The following is a 20218-nucleotide window of genomic DNA, read 5'->3' as shown; positions in this document are numbered from 1 at the left end:
AGATTGAACGCATCCAATATACAATAACGAAAATAGTTTGTACCATTTTAAAGAAACGTTTGCTAATTCTGCTTCAAACACATGACTGGTCTTTATCAATTTACAGTGTTGTGCACTCATACTGAAGCTGTGCCGCACTGTAAGAAGCTCGCAGCATGATGCTCAACACAATGAGCAGATCGATACGCTAACATTCCCTCACAATGCCGACAGCATCACAGCAGTCTCTCTCCGCATTTCTCCCTTCTAACTCCCTCAGCAGCCCAGCTCCAAAAAAGCATCTCTCACATAAATCAAGCAAAAGCCTGAGAGCTCAACGGGCCCCGAGAGCATGGTGATCACCCCGACACACCCCCCGGTCCCCTGGGCTGCCTCAGCCCTTAGGAACCCACAGCCTGGAGCACAGTCCCTGCCAGTCCGCCACGGCACACTGAGTGGGTCCTGATTGGCGGCGGAAGGGAATGTCACAGATGCATGTCACTTTGATTCAGTGCCTGCAGACCAATATGTGAGAGGCAAACGGATGCAAGCTGTGAAATAAACAAATCAATATTTTTTAAGAGCCACTGTTTTGTGTACAAGCCAGTATCCTAGAGAACTGCTTTGTATACATCTTTTTTTTTTTAAATGCAGCAGTGTCATACAATATATGGCCCTGATAAAATTTCTGCTACAGTATGGTATGTTGGTGTTATTGCAAAAACCGCCAAAAATGCCCACTCATTTGTAAGGCTATGTGTTTTTGGGTTTTTTTCCGTTGTTGTTGTTGTTGGGCAATATTGTACACAGATGGTACAGCTGACAAGGCTACACACACAATTTACGTAATTGTACTATCTAAATTAAATTCAGGGTTTTTTTGTTTTGTTTTTTTTAAATCGGGGCTGCCTCATGGAGGAATCACACCTACATGTCTCATCATGCTACAGTCTACCTGCTAACCTAAAACAATGCCATGTACGAAGATTTAATTTTCTCTTCTAATATCTGTTTCCATTCATGCTTGCTGAAGTGGAGAGACACGGAAACAAAACCAAAAAAAGGAAGTGAGCAAAATCCCAGAGTTTGACAAAACAAAAACAGCAAGGATTAGAGACGAATTCGTGTGACGAATCCAAAAGTTGAATCCCTTTTGCATGCGACACACACGCAGGATTGCTACCAAAGCACTGTGATGACAGCAAAATCTCCTGACGGGAAAACAAGGGGATATCGAGTGCACGCTCAGATGAGAGGATACATCACCCAACCATGTAAAGAAAAAAAGGCATTTAAAGGTCACAGCGTGATGAGTGCAAGCTACACATGAACAGGTTATCAAAGTATGCTCCAAACTAAATGATGTCAACAGGCAAAGAAGACAATATCTCTTTTCAAAGCAAATGCGACGAGCTTCTCACAGCCTTCTCGCAGACTGCTGAATATCTTTGAAGCTATCAAATAGTATATTATTTCTAGAAAGGTACACCGGCATCAAACTGAAATTCAAAAGCAAAACATAAATCAGTGAGTTTAAACTAACCCAAAATTATCAATGACTCCTGGGTGCATTTCATTTTGAATAAGCTTGCTAACTAAAAATACCAAAAACACAATAAGAAAAAGCAACTCCTCTCCAACCACACAAAGAAAATGTTGGTGCCTTACCAGGTTTCATCATTTTTGAACTCAAGCTCTCCGTACGTATCTTCAAAGTCCTCTCCTCCTCCTTTGGCAAGTCCCTCCACAGTGCGATAAGGCACGATGACTGTCCCCCTTGCCCCAGAAGTCCTCAACACTTTGACTTCCATGATACCGATGCTCTCACTGACATGGGCTGAGTTACTCTCAAATGTGAAGATGCCTGAATGATCATCGTCCAGAATGGTGACAGTGGCCACAGTGGGGAACCCCAACACCGCCTTTGGATATGGGAGACTGTTGGCAGACAACACCTCATCCTCAGTTTCCAAGACGCGCAGATTACTGAGACGTACAAAGAAGTGCTCGTCCTCTTCGAAGATGTCATCATCTATGATGCCAATGCTTATTTCCTTGATCATCTCTCCGGGTTTGAGTACTACCGTACCCTCTGTGAACTCATAGTCTGCCCCGGCATTAGCCGAGCCATCCTCCGTCTTATAATCCACGTAGATAGTCTTATTGATGTCGCCTCCTTTTCTGGTGATGGTCAGAATAACGGCCCCGCAGTTCTCGAGGCACTGGTAAACAGCAGGCTCAAAAGCGATCCGGGAAACATACTCTTCTGGTTCCTCCACGTGCACCTCCTGCACGCTGGCGCTCTTTTTCGCCTGTTCTGCTACGTGTTTTTTCAGGATATTTCCAGCTCCGGTCATCATGCGCGTAGCTTGAATGCGGTAAAAGGCACGGCTCTTTTGCTGGTGCGAGAGAGCGTAATAGTTGGCCATCTCAACAAGCTGATCCAACTCTTTCTCCGGGTGCTTCTGCTTCAGGTCTTTCAAGATGCGAATCATATCGCGTCGGGACTCATCTACCTCTTTGCTCTCAATCAGACCAATCAGATTGCTGGTCGCACCTCCATCCATGAAGTGAGAGTTAACCATCTTGCCGTCCATTTCAATCCCCTTGGAGCGTTCGGTCTCGGTCTCAATGATGACACCCCTATGTTTTTCAGTGCGGTACTTCTTGTGCATGAACTTATAGAAGAGCAGTCGTCTGTCTGCCACCCATGCAAGGAGTACACATATGGGGAAGAAGGCCAGCGTGACTAGACCCTCCCAGACTTGGACTTCATTGGGAGAAAAAACAGCCAGGATCATGTAGAGCCAGATGTAGGCAAAGATACTCCAGCCTGCAGTGACAAAGAACACTCTGAGGTGCTTGACCTTTCGTACCTCGCCTTGGGGGATGACAGACACGCAGAGGCCAATGATGACAAACATATTGAAAGCTGCACTGCCAACGATTGTGGAGGGCCCAAGCTCACCAGATTTGAATTCATGTCCACAAACTTCGATTACAGAAAGCATGATCTCAGGAGCCGACGAGCCCAAGGCCATGAGGGTAAGGTTGGAGACCGTTTCATTCCACACACGGATCGTGGTGGTGGTTGTTTCCCCATTGGGCCTTTTGATAACAATTTCTCTCTCTTGGGAGGTGATGACCTCAATGGCGGCCATAAAACGGTCAGCAATGATGGATACTCCAAGGAACATGTAGATCAGTGCCACGAAATAGACAATGACCCGTGCAATCTTGTCTCCCATGGAAGGATCCTCGGGATACCAGATGGGCAGGATAATCCCTGTATGACACTTTGTGTTCCCTTTGCAGGTGCCATTGCTGGGGCTGAGCAGAGGGCTCGGAGTGGTCCGGGCCTCTGTACAAAGGAAGGCTACAGCCACAGAGACCAGCCCCAACCAGAGGCAGGCTGAAGACCCTGGTTTTACAGGCTTTGAGCCCTCCATGCACCCTCCTTCGTCTCAAGGGTCCTTACCACACTGAGAGTCCCTCTGGGATCCAGCACTGGGCTGTGTCTTTCCTCCGCCCACCACCTAAACACACCAGACAGAAATAACACATATTATACAGTTTATTACAAGAATGAAAGACTTTATTTTCAGCCTTACAAAGCAACTGTCCCACATTGCTTTGTAAGCTTTTTTTTTTTTTGCCTTGAATATTTTTAGCACCAAATAAATATTATTGTACTAGAGTACAGTGCATTCTCAATAGTTGCATAATAATTTAATATTTAATGTAATGACATAATGGAAGGAGTATCCAACCTCAGGGTATTTTCACATCGTTTTAAACTTCAAGTGGTACAAGTCTGCAAGACTGTGTTTGCATTTCACAGGGAGAAACAAACACGAACTGAAGCAAGAAAAGAATTTCTTAATTTTAAATGAGCGCAAGAATTCAAATTATCCAACCATCCTTCTGTGCGGCTTAATTGGGTTTCTGCTTTCTACTTCACAAACACCATTTTCATGAGATCTTTATGTTATCTCCGAAAATGCTCAGCGATTCAGGTCGGTAAATGAATATGTGAGCAATGCAGACAACATTAGTTTAATAAAATTACAGCCTGCGGGCTCATTTCCTATCATAAACTTTATTTTGATTTGAGATGTGGATACATGCAACAAATAATGTGGATTTGAGCATGATTGTCTGAAATCTCTCGGGTAATACACAGCTCTGAACCGAACAGCTCGCTCAGCAGGCATGCAATGTTGCCAAACTAAGCACTGTCCAAAATGTCGCATTGGCAAAAAAAACAGCAGCAGGGAGGCAGGAGATTGTCAAGAGGCAAAGTGAAACAAAGGCTACAGATGTCCCATCCAAATTCATTATACACTGAGCCCTAAACGCGCACTTACCACTTCTGCAAGAGAGAGCAGCATTACAATAGCAATGCAGACACTGTCCAAATTCATAAAAGCCCTAGCTAAGCATTTTACGCACCTCTTCAGCTCTTATGAGATACGACTCGACCATCCTTCTGATGCTAACAGCTGGGGCCTAAGGCAGCAGGAGCATAATGAACAGTTGACCACCCCAAAACTTAGATGATATAACACAGGGGGGAATTATTATAAAGGCTCTCTCCTTGGTGTTACCCGATTGTTTAACGGTTCAGTGAGTTGGATGGGACCCTCTATGCAGCCTCCACAACACCTCCGGACCTCCTGAGGCTCACAGGCAGTTTAGTCTGAATTAAAATGATCTCTTAAGAGAGATACATGCAGGGTAAGTTAATAACGCTACCCAAAATTCACCAGAGGATTACATTTTTGTATTACTGTCACACTTCCCTTTGCTTTTTTCGAACTAAATCTAGTTCAAGTCTTTTTTCAATTTGTACACAAAAAAGTGCATTCTTAGGTTCTGATTCCTGCTTAAAGGGTTGATTACCTCTGGGGCCACCCTGCACTAAAAGGTGTACAATACAAACCCATGGCACTTTAAAGCACTCTCGGGAAAAAAAAAAGAGATCCATTAAAGGACATATTTTATGCAATGTAATGCACCTTTCTTATTTGATTTAGCTCATTCAATCTGAAAGGCTCTTACAATAACACCAACTACTTGAACTCCCAGGTGATGTTTTTGGATATGATATCACCCGGGTGGACCGCTGGCTAATTTGGAAAGCTGAAAAAAAACGTTTATTGGAGGTGTGCACAGCAAACAGTTGGTGGCATATTTTAAAAAGTACACCAATTCAAAAGCCAGATATTGGATAGGACAATGATAACCCACACCTTCTGTGAAATCTGCAAGAAACCGGGAAAATCTCTGTCAAGGTCTTGTGTGCAAGCGTTGATAAGATCAATTCATCTATTCTGGAATAAATTATCCTTAATATCTCTAATTTAATGGTTCACAGGTATAAATAATTGCATCACTTGCAATACCATAATGTCTTTTTGAGAGATCATAACCTCAATAACATCCACAGAGATGAGTCTTTTTAGAGGTGATACAGAGGCGATCTCAGCTCGATATAACAATCCTCTGATGTTAATGTTAAAAAAAAAAAGACGTTGATTGCAGCACAGCACACTGATCTGGAGGATAGAAAATGGGATGACAGCAAACGGCAGCAGAAGCTGGAGACAAGGAACTTAAATTTAACTGAATCAGCAGAGCCATTTATATGGATTGGAGCCAGCTATGCAATCCCTGTGAGAACCAACAGCGCCGAGCACAAACAAAACCAACAGGAGAATAATTGAGTGACAAAGTTATAACTTGGCGAGAGAAAATTTGAATTTAAAAACTCAGGTTTTTGCCTTTGTTTGGACCTGGACACTGATGAGAGTAAACTTGGGGGGGAATTAAATATAATATGTGTGCATTCCCCTTGTTAGTGCTATAAATCTCTAATAACACGTACTAACCATTTAATTTAAAAATGTGAAAATGGTCAAACTGACAAGCAGGTATTAAAAAGCTGCTGAAGCCACTGAGAAAGGCTTAAAGAGATGCTTCTTCCTGTTTTAAAATCAAGAGCAGTACTGCTGAGCTGCTAGCTTCTCCTTGTCTTTTTATTGCATAGTGAGAAGCTGAGGTGGAGGGGTAAAAACTGCAATGAAGCACACAGGATTTAAGATTACAGGGTCAGCCTCTCTGCATGATACATGTTGGGAATGGCAATAATTAATTCACACTGCTGTTTCCATAAAGAAATAAAAGCTGATTTGAATGAACAGTTATACCAAAAAAACTTAAAAAGTTTTAAGTTTTATTCATTATGTCGCATTACCTCTACTTTTAATAACACTGTGCATGCTTTAGGAACAGGCACAGACAGGCCAGGTGAGTTTCACACCTGGCCTCTTACAGTGGGGCCATGCTGTTGTAATGCATGCACGATGTGCTTTTGCGCTGCTAAAGTAGTCAAAGTTTCCCCTGATAAAGATGTCAAATTCAAAATCTCTCTGATCAGACCATATTTAACCTTTTATTTAACCTGCCACCATAAATGAGACACAGCGGAAGCATTTTTGGAAAATGTTTATGCATGTTTTTCTCTTTCAGTGAAAGAGTTTTAACTTGTATTTGTGATGCAGTGATGAACTGTGTTCATTGGCGCTGCTTTTTGGTGATTTTCACAACAGAACGTTGGCTGTTTTTAAAGACGCGCCATCCAAAATCCCAAAAATCAAGTCCACTTTGTTTTGCAATAGAAATTTTTAAGGATTCTGTGAGTTTTGTTAAATTAAATGATTCTGTACTTGTTAAACTGTCATTCTTTGTCAAATACCACAAAGCCTGGCTGCTGCTATACCCTGCCCTGCTATTAGACCCCTTTGCAAATGTAAATTCAAACCTTACAAAGACAACTTGTTTCAGATTCCCAAAACAGTTTTTAGCCTTTTAGATGTCACCAGATTTCCTGTTTTTTTTTTAATGATTTTATATACTTTAATTAAATCCCCGAAAAGTCCTTTCCATTTGGCTATGCAGTCTTTCACAGAGAGATGAAGCCCACTCATCTTTACCTCTTAAACGCTCAGGCTCTCTGGGATGCTTTTTATACCTTGTCTTGTTACCTATTAACCTGCTTTGTTGTGAAACGTTCCACCAGGTGTGACAGTCTTTTGTTGCACTTCTGCAATCTATTTTTTTTTTAAATGTGCTGCTTGCTCAAATTTGCCCTAAGCACATATTTTTTTTAAAAAGAAATAACGATAGAGTTTCAGCATTTGATACTCCGTCTTTGTGTTATTTTCAGTTAACAGACTTTAAATAATTTGAAATCCGCACACTGTTCTTACTGTGTATCATCTTCTATTGTGTCAACTCAAAACAGGTCATGAATTTAAAAAGTACATTGCCTGTCCAACTTATTACTATAATAACTCCTGTGGGAAATATATTATCTGCTAAATGCTGCATTACATATCGTCACTGTTTATCTCCAGTGTTGTGCTGAACAGGTAGAGCGCAGCTGGTTCTCGGAGCTTTTTCGCTCAAATCAGCTGAAAATTACACTGCAAGAGCTGTGCAGATTACACCGCTCTTATGGGGTAATTTTCAACACTTTCAAAACGATAAAACCAGATCACGACCAACAAAAAAGGGGTAAAACGCTGGTGTGATGATTAGCACTGTCGCCTCACAGCAAGAAGGTCCTTGCCTTTCTGTGTGGAGTTTGAATGTTCTGGCCAGGCCTGTCTGGGTTCTCACCGGGTACTCTGGCTTCTTTGCAAGGCCAGAGGTTAACTGGTGATTCTAAATTGGCCGTAGTTATGAGTGTGAATGGTTGTTGGCCCCACGACAAGCTGGCGACCTGTCCAGGGTGTACCCGACCTCTCAGCTTGTGACAGCTGGTGTGAGTCTCCAGCCCCACTATGACCTTGAATTGGATAAGCAGAAGAAGACAGATGGATGGACCAAAGCAAGAACAGACGGGCCCTGCAGAGTTAACTGATAATTTGCTGTTGATTTATTGCTACAAATGACGCCTTTCATTCATTGCAGTTAATATAAAATTATTGATTCTAGCTGCTTCCAATGAGCTGTGATCCCCTATGATTTTAACACTTTGCTGTCATTTCCTGCAGCTTTAATTGAGGCAGCGGCACTCTTGTGCCTCCAAGTGTAATGTGTGTGGAAGGGGAGTGATGAAAAACACTCAAATGTGTTCAGTCACTCTGCCTTGGATAAACAGAGGTAAAACAAAATGGCAAACAAGCCAAATACCCACGAATCCAAGAGCAAACTACCAGGCTGACAGAGAGGTTTTAAAGATATAATGCCATACAGTGACACTGGACACAGAGAGTCAATTGCTTGGTAACTGCCTCCTGTCTTATCCCATTAGACTTATAAATTTCACAAGCTGAATAAAATCATGCTCGGAAAAAATATTTTAGCTGTAAACCATAGTCGTGCTCATTTTCATGCCTCCTAAAAGACAAATAATAAACACTTGTACTTTTCTAAGCTGTAGATTTTGCCATTTTAAGGGCACAGTCATTCCTTATGCATGTAAAAATTCCTTCCTCGCATTTGTAGCCCTAAAAGCGAGGAGCTGATTGATTGACTCACTGACTGACTAACCGAAGACACAAAAGTACATAATCTTAAGGAATAAAGTAAAGTTCATTACAGTAATTACATTAAGCACTCAGAGAGACTGTTCAGGTGTATGACCCCGCGAGGATTTTGTTTTTGAAATATTGATTTTCTATCTTCACACAAATTGCATTCGGGGGCTGTTAGGCAGTGGAGATTTAACCATCCCATTACTCTACGTGCATCACCATTAGAACCGTGACCCCTAAATTAGGAGCTACACAGAACAATTTGCATACTAATTACTGTTTTAAGGATTGTATTTTGCATTGTGAATGCAGGGGCATTTAATCGAGGCCGTTCAGCAGCTCCCGGAAATGTGCTAAAAATGAACAGATAAGACCAAGTTATTAATATATGCTGGACATTAGCATAGGAACCACATCACAAGTGACATTTCTAAATTAAGGCTAAAGATCAGATTTGACGTTTTCCAATTAAATCCAACAGTGACCTCTTCAACCACAAACAGTTAAGAGTGAAAACATTTCAACTCCATTCACACAACTTTGAAACACTTTTTACTTCAAGAAAATGAAGTTCAAGTGATATTCTGAATATGCAGAGTTCTTTGTGTATGTATATAATTTAACTTGATGGTGAAAAATCCAAACGTCTGATCTACATATGCCAAGCACATTTAATAGACGAGGCACTAATCTAGATAATTAACAACAAATATCGAGTCATAGTATTGTTGCTACTGCAGATTAAATGCAAACAGATTGTTGGCTTCATTTTGAGGAGATTTTAAGCTGAAACCTACAGGCCTGAAAACCAAACAGAGACTACGATCAAAGGACAACAACAGCATAGCATAAAACTGATTTCATTTTGCTAAGATTAGGCAGTCCTGTCAACTTTTAGCAACAACCTTTAGCAAAAGTTGTCTAAAACATGAACTGAAAGTGTTACAGATATTTATTATCAATGGGGAGCCTCCAGTTAATCAGCACACAGGCCAGTGTTGCACAAAATCATCATTTCAGTGTTTTTTGTTCTTCTTGTTAAAGCTTCTAAAAATGTCAGTTTGTTGTTTTCCTTAAATTGAACAGAATATATTTGTTAGTTTTATTTTGAGCTTTTTCTTAGATGTCAAATCCGTTTTTTAGTAAACAATTTGTGGATTATAAAACAGTTTTTAAAAAGTATCCAAGTATACCATGCGGGGTTTAACAGAGAAATGCACATTTTCTTATCATGTGCATCATATAGTAATCACTGTGCACCCCCTTCTATATGTCCTGTGACAGATACAGATAGCATTATGGACGAGACAGTTGCTCTTTCTCTATTTTGGGAAGAGGGGTCTTGTTTAAGGAGGCTATCTGAGATCCGTGAAACATGGACTCAGCAGACAGGGAGCCGCAGCTGTTGCTGATTAATCATCAGAAGGCCGTTTCGCTCTCCGTACCAGTGTCAGTACTACCTGAGGGGGGAATCCCTGCTGGAGAGACTATAGGCCCGCAGTTTAACTTATAGTGTGCATGCAGGCCTGGGCTGCACATGTCTTGAAGACACTCGTCTTCAGATATTAACTCCAAATTGAGACACAGCGTACAGGAGAATCCGGGATATAAACGTAAACATAAAAGCACATACGTGAAACTGGAAGTCCAGGTGTTCAGCCAATCACCAGCAATGATGAGCTCGGCAAGCTGTAACAACCGGTATCCTTCAGTTGCGTTGCCAGACGCCAATTATTTTAATGGCACACCCATTAGAGTGTATCACGAATCCATTTCAGTCCGTTGCAATGGATCATATCTGCACAATCACGAGGAGCAGTGTGAGCGGACAGACAGGTTAAAGCCTGGGCAGAATGAAGCGCTCCGGAGTGACAGACCGCATCCAGCTATCGCCAGTTTTTGCATCTTAAAACGCATGTAATGTGATTCGTGTTCAGCAGCATATTATATTTAAAATTCTGTCTTTGTGCCATACCAAGTTGCCCTCCATGTCACGAAGACTAGGTTCTATAGACATACCTGCGAGTTTGAATCATGCCTTATTCATTGTAACCTACCTGGATTTGTATTCCGGGGAGTTTAGCGACTGCGAAATAGCTCCTGTCCGCCCCCTTTATTATTGTTTTACCGCGCAGATCAGCCTGCCAACAGTCTCAAAATAACCTCGCTGTTTGGATCTCTTTAGTCTAACGTGCTCCTCGGACCAAAATCCCCCAGTGATGCCGCTGTCTCGGTCTCCAGCCTGCTCGAGATTGGCGATTGGATCAAACTGGCCAGAGGTGATCGCCTTTGGTCTTCTCCTGCCTTGGCGCCCTCCTGCCCAGATCCTCCCCGTCTGACGGATTGACCGGGTCGCAAAGCTGTCAGTGACAAGGGAGGAGGAGGAGGGGGGTGGTCAGTATTTTAAGGTTGCAGCCTTGGTGGAGATGGATCCTCTTAGCCTGTCCGCACGGCTCTCCCTCCTCCTGCAAGCCGTGAATCAGCGCTCTCCTCCTCCTCCTCTCTCGGCTGCGATAGCGCAAGAAATCTGTGATGTGGCTGTTAGAGACACTGGCATAAAGCTCCCCGCCTGCTGTCTTCGCTACAGATGTGACATCGTGTGTTCATGGAAAGCTCAGCTGTGCATCCAGCTCTCTGAGTTGCCAGGGCTCTCTGCTGGACTTGGCGCACCATCGGAATGACCGCGGTGTGTCTCCTGTGCGCTCCCCTCAAAGTCAGTTTCTGCAGCTTGCAGTAAAAGCTGGAGATGAGCGTGCCGTCCTCGCGTGAGTAATATTTAAAAAATTTGTATAGTTATCAATATTAGAACCACTCTCACGCGACGATGGTGTGAAATGGTTGCGCCCTACAGCCCTCCGCCCCCCATTTCTAAAAGTCACACAGACAGACTCGGTTAGGCGCGCAACTACGTCACCATCAGCTGAGAGAAGAAACCTGCAACACAAACCGTGAATCTCTTCCAGACCCACAGTCCGCTGCTGCTAAGAATGAGAGGAAGGGGATAATCGAGAGGTAGGAGATCACAAAGGTTTTGACACAAAAACTGATTGCTGTTTTTTCCTGTTTGTTTTTATTTTTATTTTGTAGTTCTTTAGACAATTGTTAACTCTAGCAAATACAATATGCCACAGAAGCGAGATGAAAATTACTCTGGCTGGCCACATCCCACAGATACTTATTATTATTATTATTTGTTATTCCCACAGAAATAATGCGCGGATACGCTGGATACGCGTATATGATACGATGGACTAATCTTAACAATTTCTTTCCATCTTATGAGCATTATTATATAACCTACAATGGCTGTAGGCATGCACTTAAAGAGCCAACTTATAATACCAGCAAACATTAAAGGCCCAACACATCAGCACACGTGTTTTACTCACACAAACACGGACTCTTAACTTACTTTGTTATGTCATGATGGCTGATCTCAAAGACGAAGTTATCAGCCAATGCTTCCCAGCTTGGTTAGTAGAAGCTACAGCTGAATCCAAGCAGGGCAAGTGACAAAAATGGCAGTTCCCCTAGGTGCCACTAGAGGCTGCCTGCAAAAGGGAGTCAATCCTCCTGGATTATCACGTTAAAAATGGCTACCTCTACATCATTCAGAAAAGTTGTGGGGTGAGGGGAATTAGTTTTATAACTCTTCCACCAGAAGGACTGAGTCAGTCAGATGTCTGTTGAGTGACAGGTGTCCTTTCCAGGCAGTTGGAACCATTCGTTAGAGCCATGGCAGCAAGAACGGCAATCAAGTGTTTTCTATAACTGACACAGACTCTTTCATACTGCTGTGGAGGAATTTTGGCCCACTATTATTATTATTATTATTATTATTATTATTATTATTATTATTACTTACTACTATTAAATAACAATTATTCCATAATTGTTTTAAATCAGCCACACTGGAGGGCCTAGTATTACAGGCTTTTTAAGGTCATTCCAAAGCATCTCAATATGATATATTCCAGACTTTGACCAGTCCACTTCAAAACCTTCATTCTGTTGTTTTGGAGTCACTCAGAGGTGGACTTGGAGTGGTGGACATCAATCCATCTTCTACCAACTATCTAAGTCCGGGTCGTGGAGGCAGCAGTTTACGCAGAGACGTCAAGACCTCCTTCTTCCTGACCACCTCCTCGAGCTCCCTTAGTACAGTTAATTATGATTTGTGAAATAATGACGTTAAAATTTGCTCCAAAAGTAACCAACACCTTCATCTCTGTCAAGAGGTCCAATTCAGTGACTCAGTTTAGCAGCCATCTGTTGCCTACAGACACCTGCGTTTGAAGTGGCAAATATTCATTAACACAAATAAAACGTGTGAGATTTAAAATACAATACTTTTTTGAAGCTGTCTGCTGTCTTCTTAATTCTCGTGGGCGTTTTTAGCATGGGTATCTATAAAAAAACAAGCCTCAAGTGGCCATTGGATGAACTGCATGTTCAGTGACGACATGGTGCTTGTTGTTGTTATTTATTATGTTTCATATCAGGCGACAGAAGCTTTTTCATAAGAGTCTTTGTTGGACGTTTATAATACAGAAGTCCCTGAAAAATAAGCAATAAATTGATGGCGCCACAATCTGTCGTTCCTGCTAGTTAAACCCACATTTGATGCATTATATTGTCATCAGGCAGCGGTACAATCAATCACACAACAAGAACACTTGCAAGTTGTCAACATACAAATTATATCCAGGTGGCTGTGGCTCAGGAGGCAGAGCAGGTCATTCACTAAGCAGAAAGCACTTTGAGTGCTCAGTAAGAGTAGAAAATAGTATAATATAATTACTATTCCATTTCCATTTACCACCCTAATTAGTATCAGCATTAGGGATAAAGGCTGCCTTTAGAGGTGTAACATTAGAATAGGATATATTCTATTAATGATCCTGAGAAAATCAGATGGAGTACATGAAAACATACTGAATGTGTCAGGGCACAAAAGGTGTAATTTAACTATAAGTAACAAAACAGGGCAAAAAAAGCTTTTATATCATGTTTGTACTTATATTGGATGCATGTGTTTATAAATGTATCAAATCACCAAGGAATTAGAAAAATTAAAACATGTAACATCAAAAATGAGTACTAATACGTATAATTCTTTCATAAAAGAAAACTCGTTCAAGTTATTTGAATATGGTTACCACCGACAAGGGATCACTTGGTGGTCCTGCTGAACACATTCTCAATGATCTCTCATCAGCTCTTCTGTGTTGTTGTGCCCATTGTTTAGTTGCATTGCACAACCCGATGATCTCTATCTCCAGTTATATGCATTACTAGTCAATAAGAGCTTCGCTGGGCACACAGTCCTTGATGCAGCACAATCACCCTGCTGACGAGACAGACGAAGCCCCAGAGACGGGAGCAAAGCAGGAGGATGTTGACACCACCACCACCTCTAATTATAGCATCATACAGGCCTGAGGCACTGTGAGGGAGGGGGAAAAATCCTTAAACTCCCAGAGCAAACCAAACTGTATGTAAAATTAATTCCGGTATTTAAGTCTTTTAAAATAATTAGCAGTTAATCAATAATGAATAATTATTCCCCTGTCTAGAAACAACAAGGATAGACTCTTACTGCAGCATGCCGAGTCCCTCTCTGTTGGGACGGAGCCTGTATGCAAAGCAGGAAAAATCAATTGGATCCGATTTTAATTACATAGTCCGGCACTGTGGTACAGAATCTCATTAGCCTCCTCAGATTTCCATGCTTGTTGAATTCAAGTCTGAGATTCAAAAACAATCACTCCCCAAATGGACAGACTGTGTTTTTGTGTGCGTGCGTCTGTGTGTGAGGAGTGCGGAGGTAAAGAGGGGCAGGGGTGCTATGATGAGCCAATCTGTCCAGGTAGTCCAAACCACTAGCACTCCCCCATCCTCCACTCCTCTACATGCAATGCTGTAATTAGTATGGAGACTACAGTTGGATTTTTAATGAAGTTTTCTTATCTGCAGGAAAAAGGGTGGAGGCCGAGAATACACTGGACATACTGGTGGTGCTTAAGTGTACCTGCACCCAGCATGCATCACATGATTGGAATTCAATGCCTGCTCTTGCCTCTCTCATCAAAGTCCTCCATGCATTTAGTGATGATTAATGGATTATACTTGTAATCAACACACCAGGCCTGCTTGTGCTACCCACTGAGAGGAGCAGCACTTACAAGGGGGAGGGTGGCTTGATGGTCTTAGCTCTGAAAACTGACTGCTGACATTGATTCTCAGAATAAGGCAACTTTTCTCCAGCTCCTCCTTGCTAATTTCTCTCTTCACTGTTTTACCACAAGAAGCTTGACAACGGCATGCCACAACACGCAGGAGCACCAGCAGCAGTGGGGAATAAAACAGCATAGCAGGAGAGAATAGTGCTGCACTTGCATTTTCTGATTCGTAATTTCACTCTCTCTCTCTCTCTGTGTGCTGCACTCGGCACTTGCTGATAATTTGTAGGATTGAGATGCAACAACTTTGCCCACCCAGGCAAAGGCACTGTGGGAGTGGCCAGTGAGAGAAACAGGAGGGAGCGGTCATCGGGAAAGGTAACATCAACATCACCCCCTAGGCGACGTCCACTTACAATAGGTGGTAATGAACGGTGAACCTGTGAAACAAGAAAGGTAGAGAGTCACCTTGCATCAAGATCTCAGGGATGGCAGTCACTCTGAAGACTTAAAAGATGCATGGAGTGTGATTTAAATCAAAATATGGCTAGGCTGAAGGGTCATTTGGTCTTCACTGCTTAGCTAAATGGCTGTCTGGCATTATACATTAGTTTTAGTGTTATCTACCATGTAGACATTTGATTGTAGCATTTGTAATGTCCTGAGAAACCTGTGACCACATCTGGTAGCCCCTTCTATCCTTGAGATGAGCTGACACACACTACCATCACCCAGGATGCATCAGAAGAAGATCTATCATCTAATTCTGAAGAATTAGAGAAAATAAATACAGTATAAAGGCAAAATCTTGGTTTTACTTGTGTCTTATGGCCTCATCAAACAAGAAAACTTTACAGCAAATTTAATTTGGCGTTGAAGCTCAGATGCACATCGTAGCCTGAAACAGAAAAATTATGATTCAATCATCGCTCATTATTTTGTCAAGACAGTAAACTCAAGAGAGGCTGCGTTTATTTTAGAGGCAGTTTATACTCCCAGCAAAGGAGACTCAACATAACGGTCTGCTGTTCTTATACAGAACTGTGCAAAAGTCTTGTGCCACCACTTTTTTTCTTTTTTTAATATTTTGCAATTAAAATGAGAAGCAAGGGCAGTGAAACACAGAACATGCATGGGAATGCAGTATATAAGGCAAAAACAGTTTGTACAATTGTAACAAGACTGAAAGTGGTATGATTTTGGTATCACAGCCTGAACTCTCTTAGGAAAGCTTTTATGTAATTTCTTTTTAACCAGTCTTCGGGAATAGTTTTCCAGGCTTCTTAAAGTAAATTCAAAGCTCTCATGCTTCAATAATCTAGAGGTCCAGGCTCTGGGGAGTCCAATCAAGGACTGGTCGTCTTCTACCGTGAGTTTTTTCTATCCAGGCATACTTTTACTGCGTTGGCAGTTTGTTTGGGATCATTCCCCATGAAAAAATTAGGTCAGTTGACAGTTAGTTCATTTCAGATAGTATTGCATGGTGGATTAAAATCGGATTGTATTATTCATTGTTCATAATTCCATCAATTTTGACCTCCTTCGTGCATGACGATGACTTGAACAAAAAATTTAGAATTTGGATTCATCACTCCATAAGACCTGCTGTCTGAGATTTTCAGTCAAGTTCTTGTGTAATTTGGCACACCTCAGCTTTTTCTCCACACTTGGTTTCTTGAGAGCTACCACCATCCACTGAGACCTCTGAGGTCCAGGATTCAGATGAGGCTTCGGTGAACAGTAGATGGATCAACCAATGGGGAAGATCAACCTCTCCTATGTCCTTTGTCAGTTTTGTTTGATTGTTGTGTTTTTCTTAAGGACGTGACTTTAAGACATAGTTCATCTGCTGTAGATAATTTTTAGGCCTGGCACTTTTTCTTTGTCCTTCTAGTTCCCTGGACCCTGCTGAGATATGCCGAGTTTTCAGCTAATGGCTGTCTGGGACAAAACAAAATACTATTTTATGCCCAGCAAAGTGTTATCTTTGGCATTTCTCATATATTCAGCTCAAGAAATGGGAACAAATCACACCATAGGGCGACCAGCATTTTTATTCCGCATCTATGCTTACAGATAACAGTAGATTGCTGTACAAAATGTGCTGCAAGAATTTGCTCAAATGTTTGAATATGTTTGCCATATAAATATACTCACAATGTTGTAGTCCCAGAAGGAAAAATCCTAATATGGTAGAACAGCTCACACCTCCACTGCACTAGAAATCTTTTCTTCTTTTTGTGGCATCTAGCCAAACACCATCACCTTTATCCCATCATCCAGACATACATGCTTTAGCTTGATTAGGTGGGGATGCACATAATCAAATTGAGACGACGAGCTGGTTATTTTTTCTATAATGCAATAAAAGCTTTACCACTGTGCACCAATAAATCCTCTCCTCAAATAAAAACCTGACAGTCCATAAATTTGTACTGAGTGCAGATAGAGAGGAACCACTAAGCTTTCCCAAATATATGATAAATGCACTTTTACTTCAGTATTTGCTCACATAGTGTAGCCTGTCTATGAAGAGTGCCACTTCCGCAGCTGCAGCTATTGGAGCTGAGCATTCAGTGGTTCACTGGTCCGGAATATATTTGCAGGGGAAGATGGGTGAGTGAGGGATACCCACACCGACTCCATTACATCAGAGGGACGGTGCACAGAAGACGAGTGTAGGACACTGGACTCCACATTCATCTACTCGTCTCCCTTGTGCCTTATGGTGCTGAATGAAAGACAGAAAGAAGGACAGGATGGAGGGTGGAGCATCAAAAGTACAGGATGGCGATATGAAGGAAGACCGGATGAGACACAGATCAAGGCGGAGAGGTCAGTTCGACTGAGGGACTTAGCGTCACATCGCCCGGGCCCCTGTGCCCCACGGCCACATCTCCATGGCAACATGTGGCCCCTGCCTCGGTCGCAGGGAGAGTGGAAGTGACGGCGGCGATCTGTGCGTGTTCCGTCTGGCTCATTATGTGGCGAATGAAGTGAAACAGCCAGGGGGTGCATTTGTTCTGCGTGGACTACCCCCTCAGCTGCCAAGCGTCTGTCTATTTATAGAAATGAAAGAAAAAGAGAGAAAGCGGGCCTAAATAAAATAAGCACAAGGGCCATTTCTCGACTCACTTTTCCTCCTCTCTTCCCCCTCCTCCAGGTAGTAAAAGTCTCTATTTTCTGCATCTCTCTGAGACTCAGAAGGGTGATGAAGGCTCTCCCTAACTAAAGACCGTTTTCATATTTGATAAAACTCTGTTATTTTCCTTTAATGTATAAAATTTCACAGATATAACATAGAAAATCCTGAAACTACAAACTGATACTAACTGAATGGAGTCTAATACCAGGCATCATCATGAAACAAAGTTTAAGTTTAAGTTTAATAATTGAGTTATTAACATTTTAACTGATAGATGACTGAATTTAGACAGAAAAATCAATGTTTCTTTAAAATATATAACTCCATATTGATATATTACAGAGAAAGCTTTGTATCTGTGATGATATGCACAAGTTATTCTTCCATGATGTTAATTATTTTGCCCCCAGTCAGGAAGAATATTCAAATCCTCAGTCAATTATAATACAGAAGACAACAGACAGTTAGCGAGTGACTACCCTACTAAAAGGGACATAGGCATGCAGGAGGGGTTTCCACAAGTACTAACTAAACTGGCCTTTTTGAACTTATTGCAGAGAAAATGGTGCCGAAATCAAATGAGTGCAATACAGATGTGTGCAGTTTTTTGTTTGTTTTGCATGAACAAATTTCTGAAAATCTCAATGAATTGAAATAACAAGAGCAAAGCAAAATTCCTCCACATTGATGTGAGAGTGATAAAATCAAACAGAAAGTTATTACTGCAAGTTATTGCTGCTAAAAGTGGATCATGGTGCGTACTTGGCTTTTTTTTAACTAAATAACAACACTCTGTAATATGTGTTGTTGTTTATAATATTGATATATTAACACCTGGTGAGAACTAGATATTTTTTTATTATGTCCAGATATGTCAAATCTGGACATAGTGGGCGTACGTTCTTTTTTTTTTTTTTTTTTTTTACCATGCCTGTACATCGAGTTCTCTAAAAAGCAAATTCATCAAAAATCTGAACGTCAGTCTCTGTGACTTAAAGATTTCAAACTTTCTGCTTGTTGCAGCTTTAAAACAGCAGCATTGATGCTAACGTCAAAGATCACATTAAATACAGTTCCTGGAAAGAATCAATTCTCCAGTGTTTACTTTGTGTCATCAAAGTGACACAGTATTTCTTTTTAATTTTCTGGTGATGATTTTTAATCAAACTACCATTCCCTATATAAGTGACAGTCTGCTGGTTAAGCTGTCACTGATCAGCATTAAGTAACAAATATCAAAACGTTGCGATTTCAGTCTGGTGTGAGAATTCACCCGATGATGACAAATGAGATATTATATTCTGCATTTCTCTCACTGAAGTGAATAGTCATGTCTGCAATCCTTGTGAAAAATGTCTTCTCATGAGATAATACCAGTGGTAATTAATCATCATCTGGGGAATGTGTGAGTGAATCTGCGGAGAGGGAATTTTTCATTCATCAAGGGCCAAAAGGACTGTGAGCAGAACGCTTTTTCTGCAACGTTTCCACATCAGAGTTGTGATGATTTGGCAGATTAAAAACCAGACTTGCAGGGCTGCTAATTAAAGGGGGAATCAACTGATGGAGGGGCCCCAGAGCTGAATAGGGCCACTGGAAGATGCTCAAGATTATTTTGAGAGCCCCAGTTGTCACATTGCCCAGAATCTCAACCGACTCCACAATTCTTGTTTCTCAAACTTCATTAGTTCTCATCAAACAACATGGTAAATATTGAATTTCATTTCCCCCTTGTTTAGCCTTGTCCACTTAATATTTAATTGCATTTTCTTGCATTCTCTAATAAAAAATTGATGTGCATGTGAATGGGCGTATGTTTTTCAAATATGGGCTCCATCTCATAACACATCTTGGCAGCTCACTTACGATAGCAAGGCCTTCCAGGCTGACCTATTTTGGCCTCTGATGACTACACCCCCGCTATATCTCCTCATCGTAGAACTGTAGAGCTGTCTTTTGCTTCAGCGCTCTTAAGTCTTCTTCACGTGACTCACTTGAAGTAGGCTCTGTGGAAAAGCTGCGAGGCTGTAGAGCCGTACACAATTAACAAGGTTACACGGTTCACCAAACACTGAGCTAAATAACTTCCATATAATGTACAGTGAAGTAGGACAGTGTGGAGGAAATAAAGAAACGGCTAAATGAGTGGGATGTTTAGCTGAAAGCAAAGCCACCTCACCTAATTTCACACATCATTTTGTCTTCTAGAGATTTCCTTGCTAGCAAGAGAAGGGCCCACTTTCCTAGACATGTGTTACACTTCGTCCAAGAATCTTGTTTCTTTTTGTTTCTTTTTTTTTGTTTTTTTTCCAGGACATGGTGCAATCTGTGTTTAGGAGACCGACGCCAAAAGTCTGCAGTGATGAAAG

General features: G+C 41.6%; 1 protein-coding gene and 1 long non-coding RNA gene across 6 annotated transcripts in view; one reads left to right on the top strand and one right to left on the bottom strand.

Annotated features, from left to right (window-relative positions):
- slc8a3 (solute carrier family 8 member 3) overlaps nt 1–12334 on the bottom strand; it is a 123391-nt gene extending 111057 nt beyond the window's left edge. Inside the window, exons 1-2 of one of the 5 annotated variants that reach the window (XM_040042765.1) lie at nt 11935–12334; nt 1648–3515 (exon numbers count right to left, since the gene is read on the bottom strand). In XM_040042765.1, coding sequence (XP_039898699.1) covers nt 1648–3428 — 1781 coding nt within the window. In that variant the 5' untranslated portion in view covers nt 3429–3515; nt 11935–12334. Of the gene's footprint in view, nt 1–1647; nt 3516–10155; nt 10269–10579; nt 11299–11934 lie in introns of those variants that run through there. The other 4 variants (XM_040042764.1, XM_040042767.1, XM_040042766.1 and 1 more) reach the window with 4 other exon arrangements.
- LOC120740411 lies at nt 11423–15645 on the top strand. Its single transcript, XR_005697361.1, has 2 exons — nt 11423–11534; nt 14499–15645. It is a non-coding gene; the product is annotated as an uncharacterized LOC120740411 (long non-coding RNA).
- The last annotated feature ends 4573 nt before the right edge of the window (nt 15646–20218 follow it).

Source organism: Simochromis diagramma, unplaced genomic scaffold (genome assembly GCF_900408965.1).
Source record: "Simochromis diagramma unplaced genomic scaffold, fSimDia1.1 OVJJ01000304.1, whole genome shotgun sequence".
In the NCBI taxonomy this organism is placed as follows: domain Eukaryota; kingdom Metazoa; phylum Chordata; class Actinopteri; order Cichliformes; family Cichlidae; genus Simochromis; species Simochromis diagramma.
Note: the sequence above shows the minus strand (reverse complement) of the source record. Positions and strands in the feature narration are given on the sequence as shown.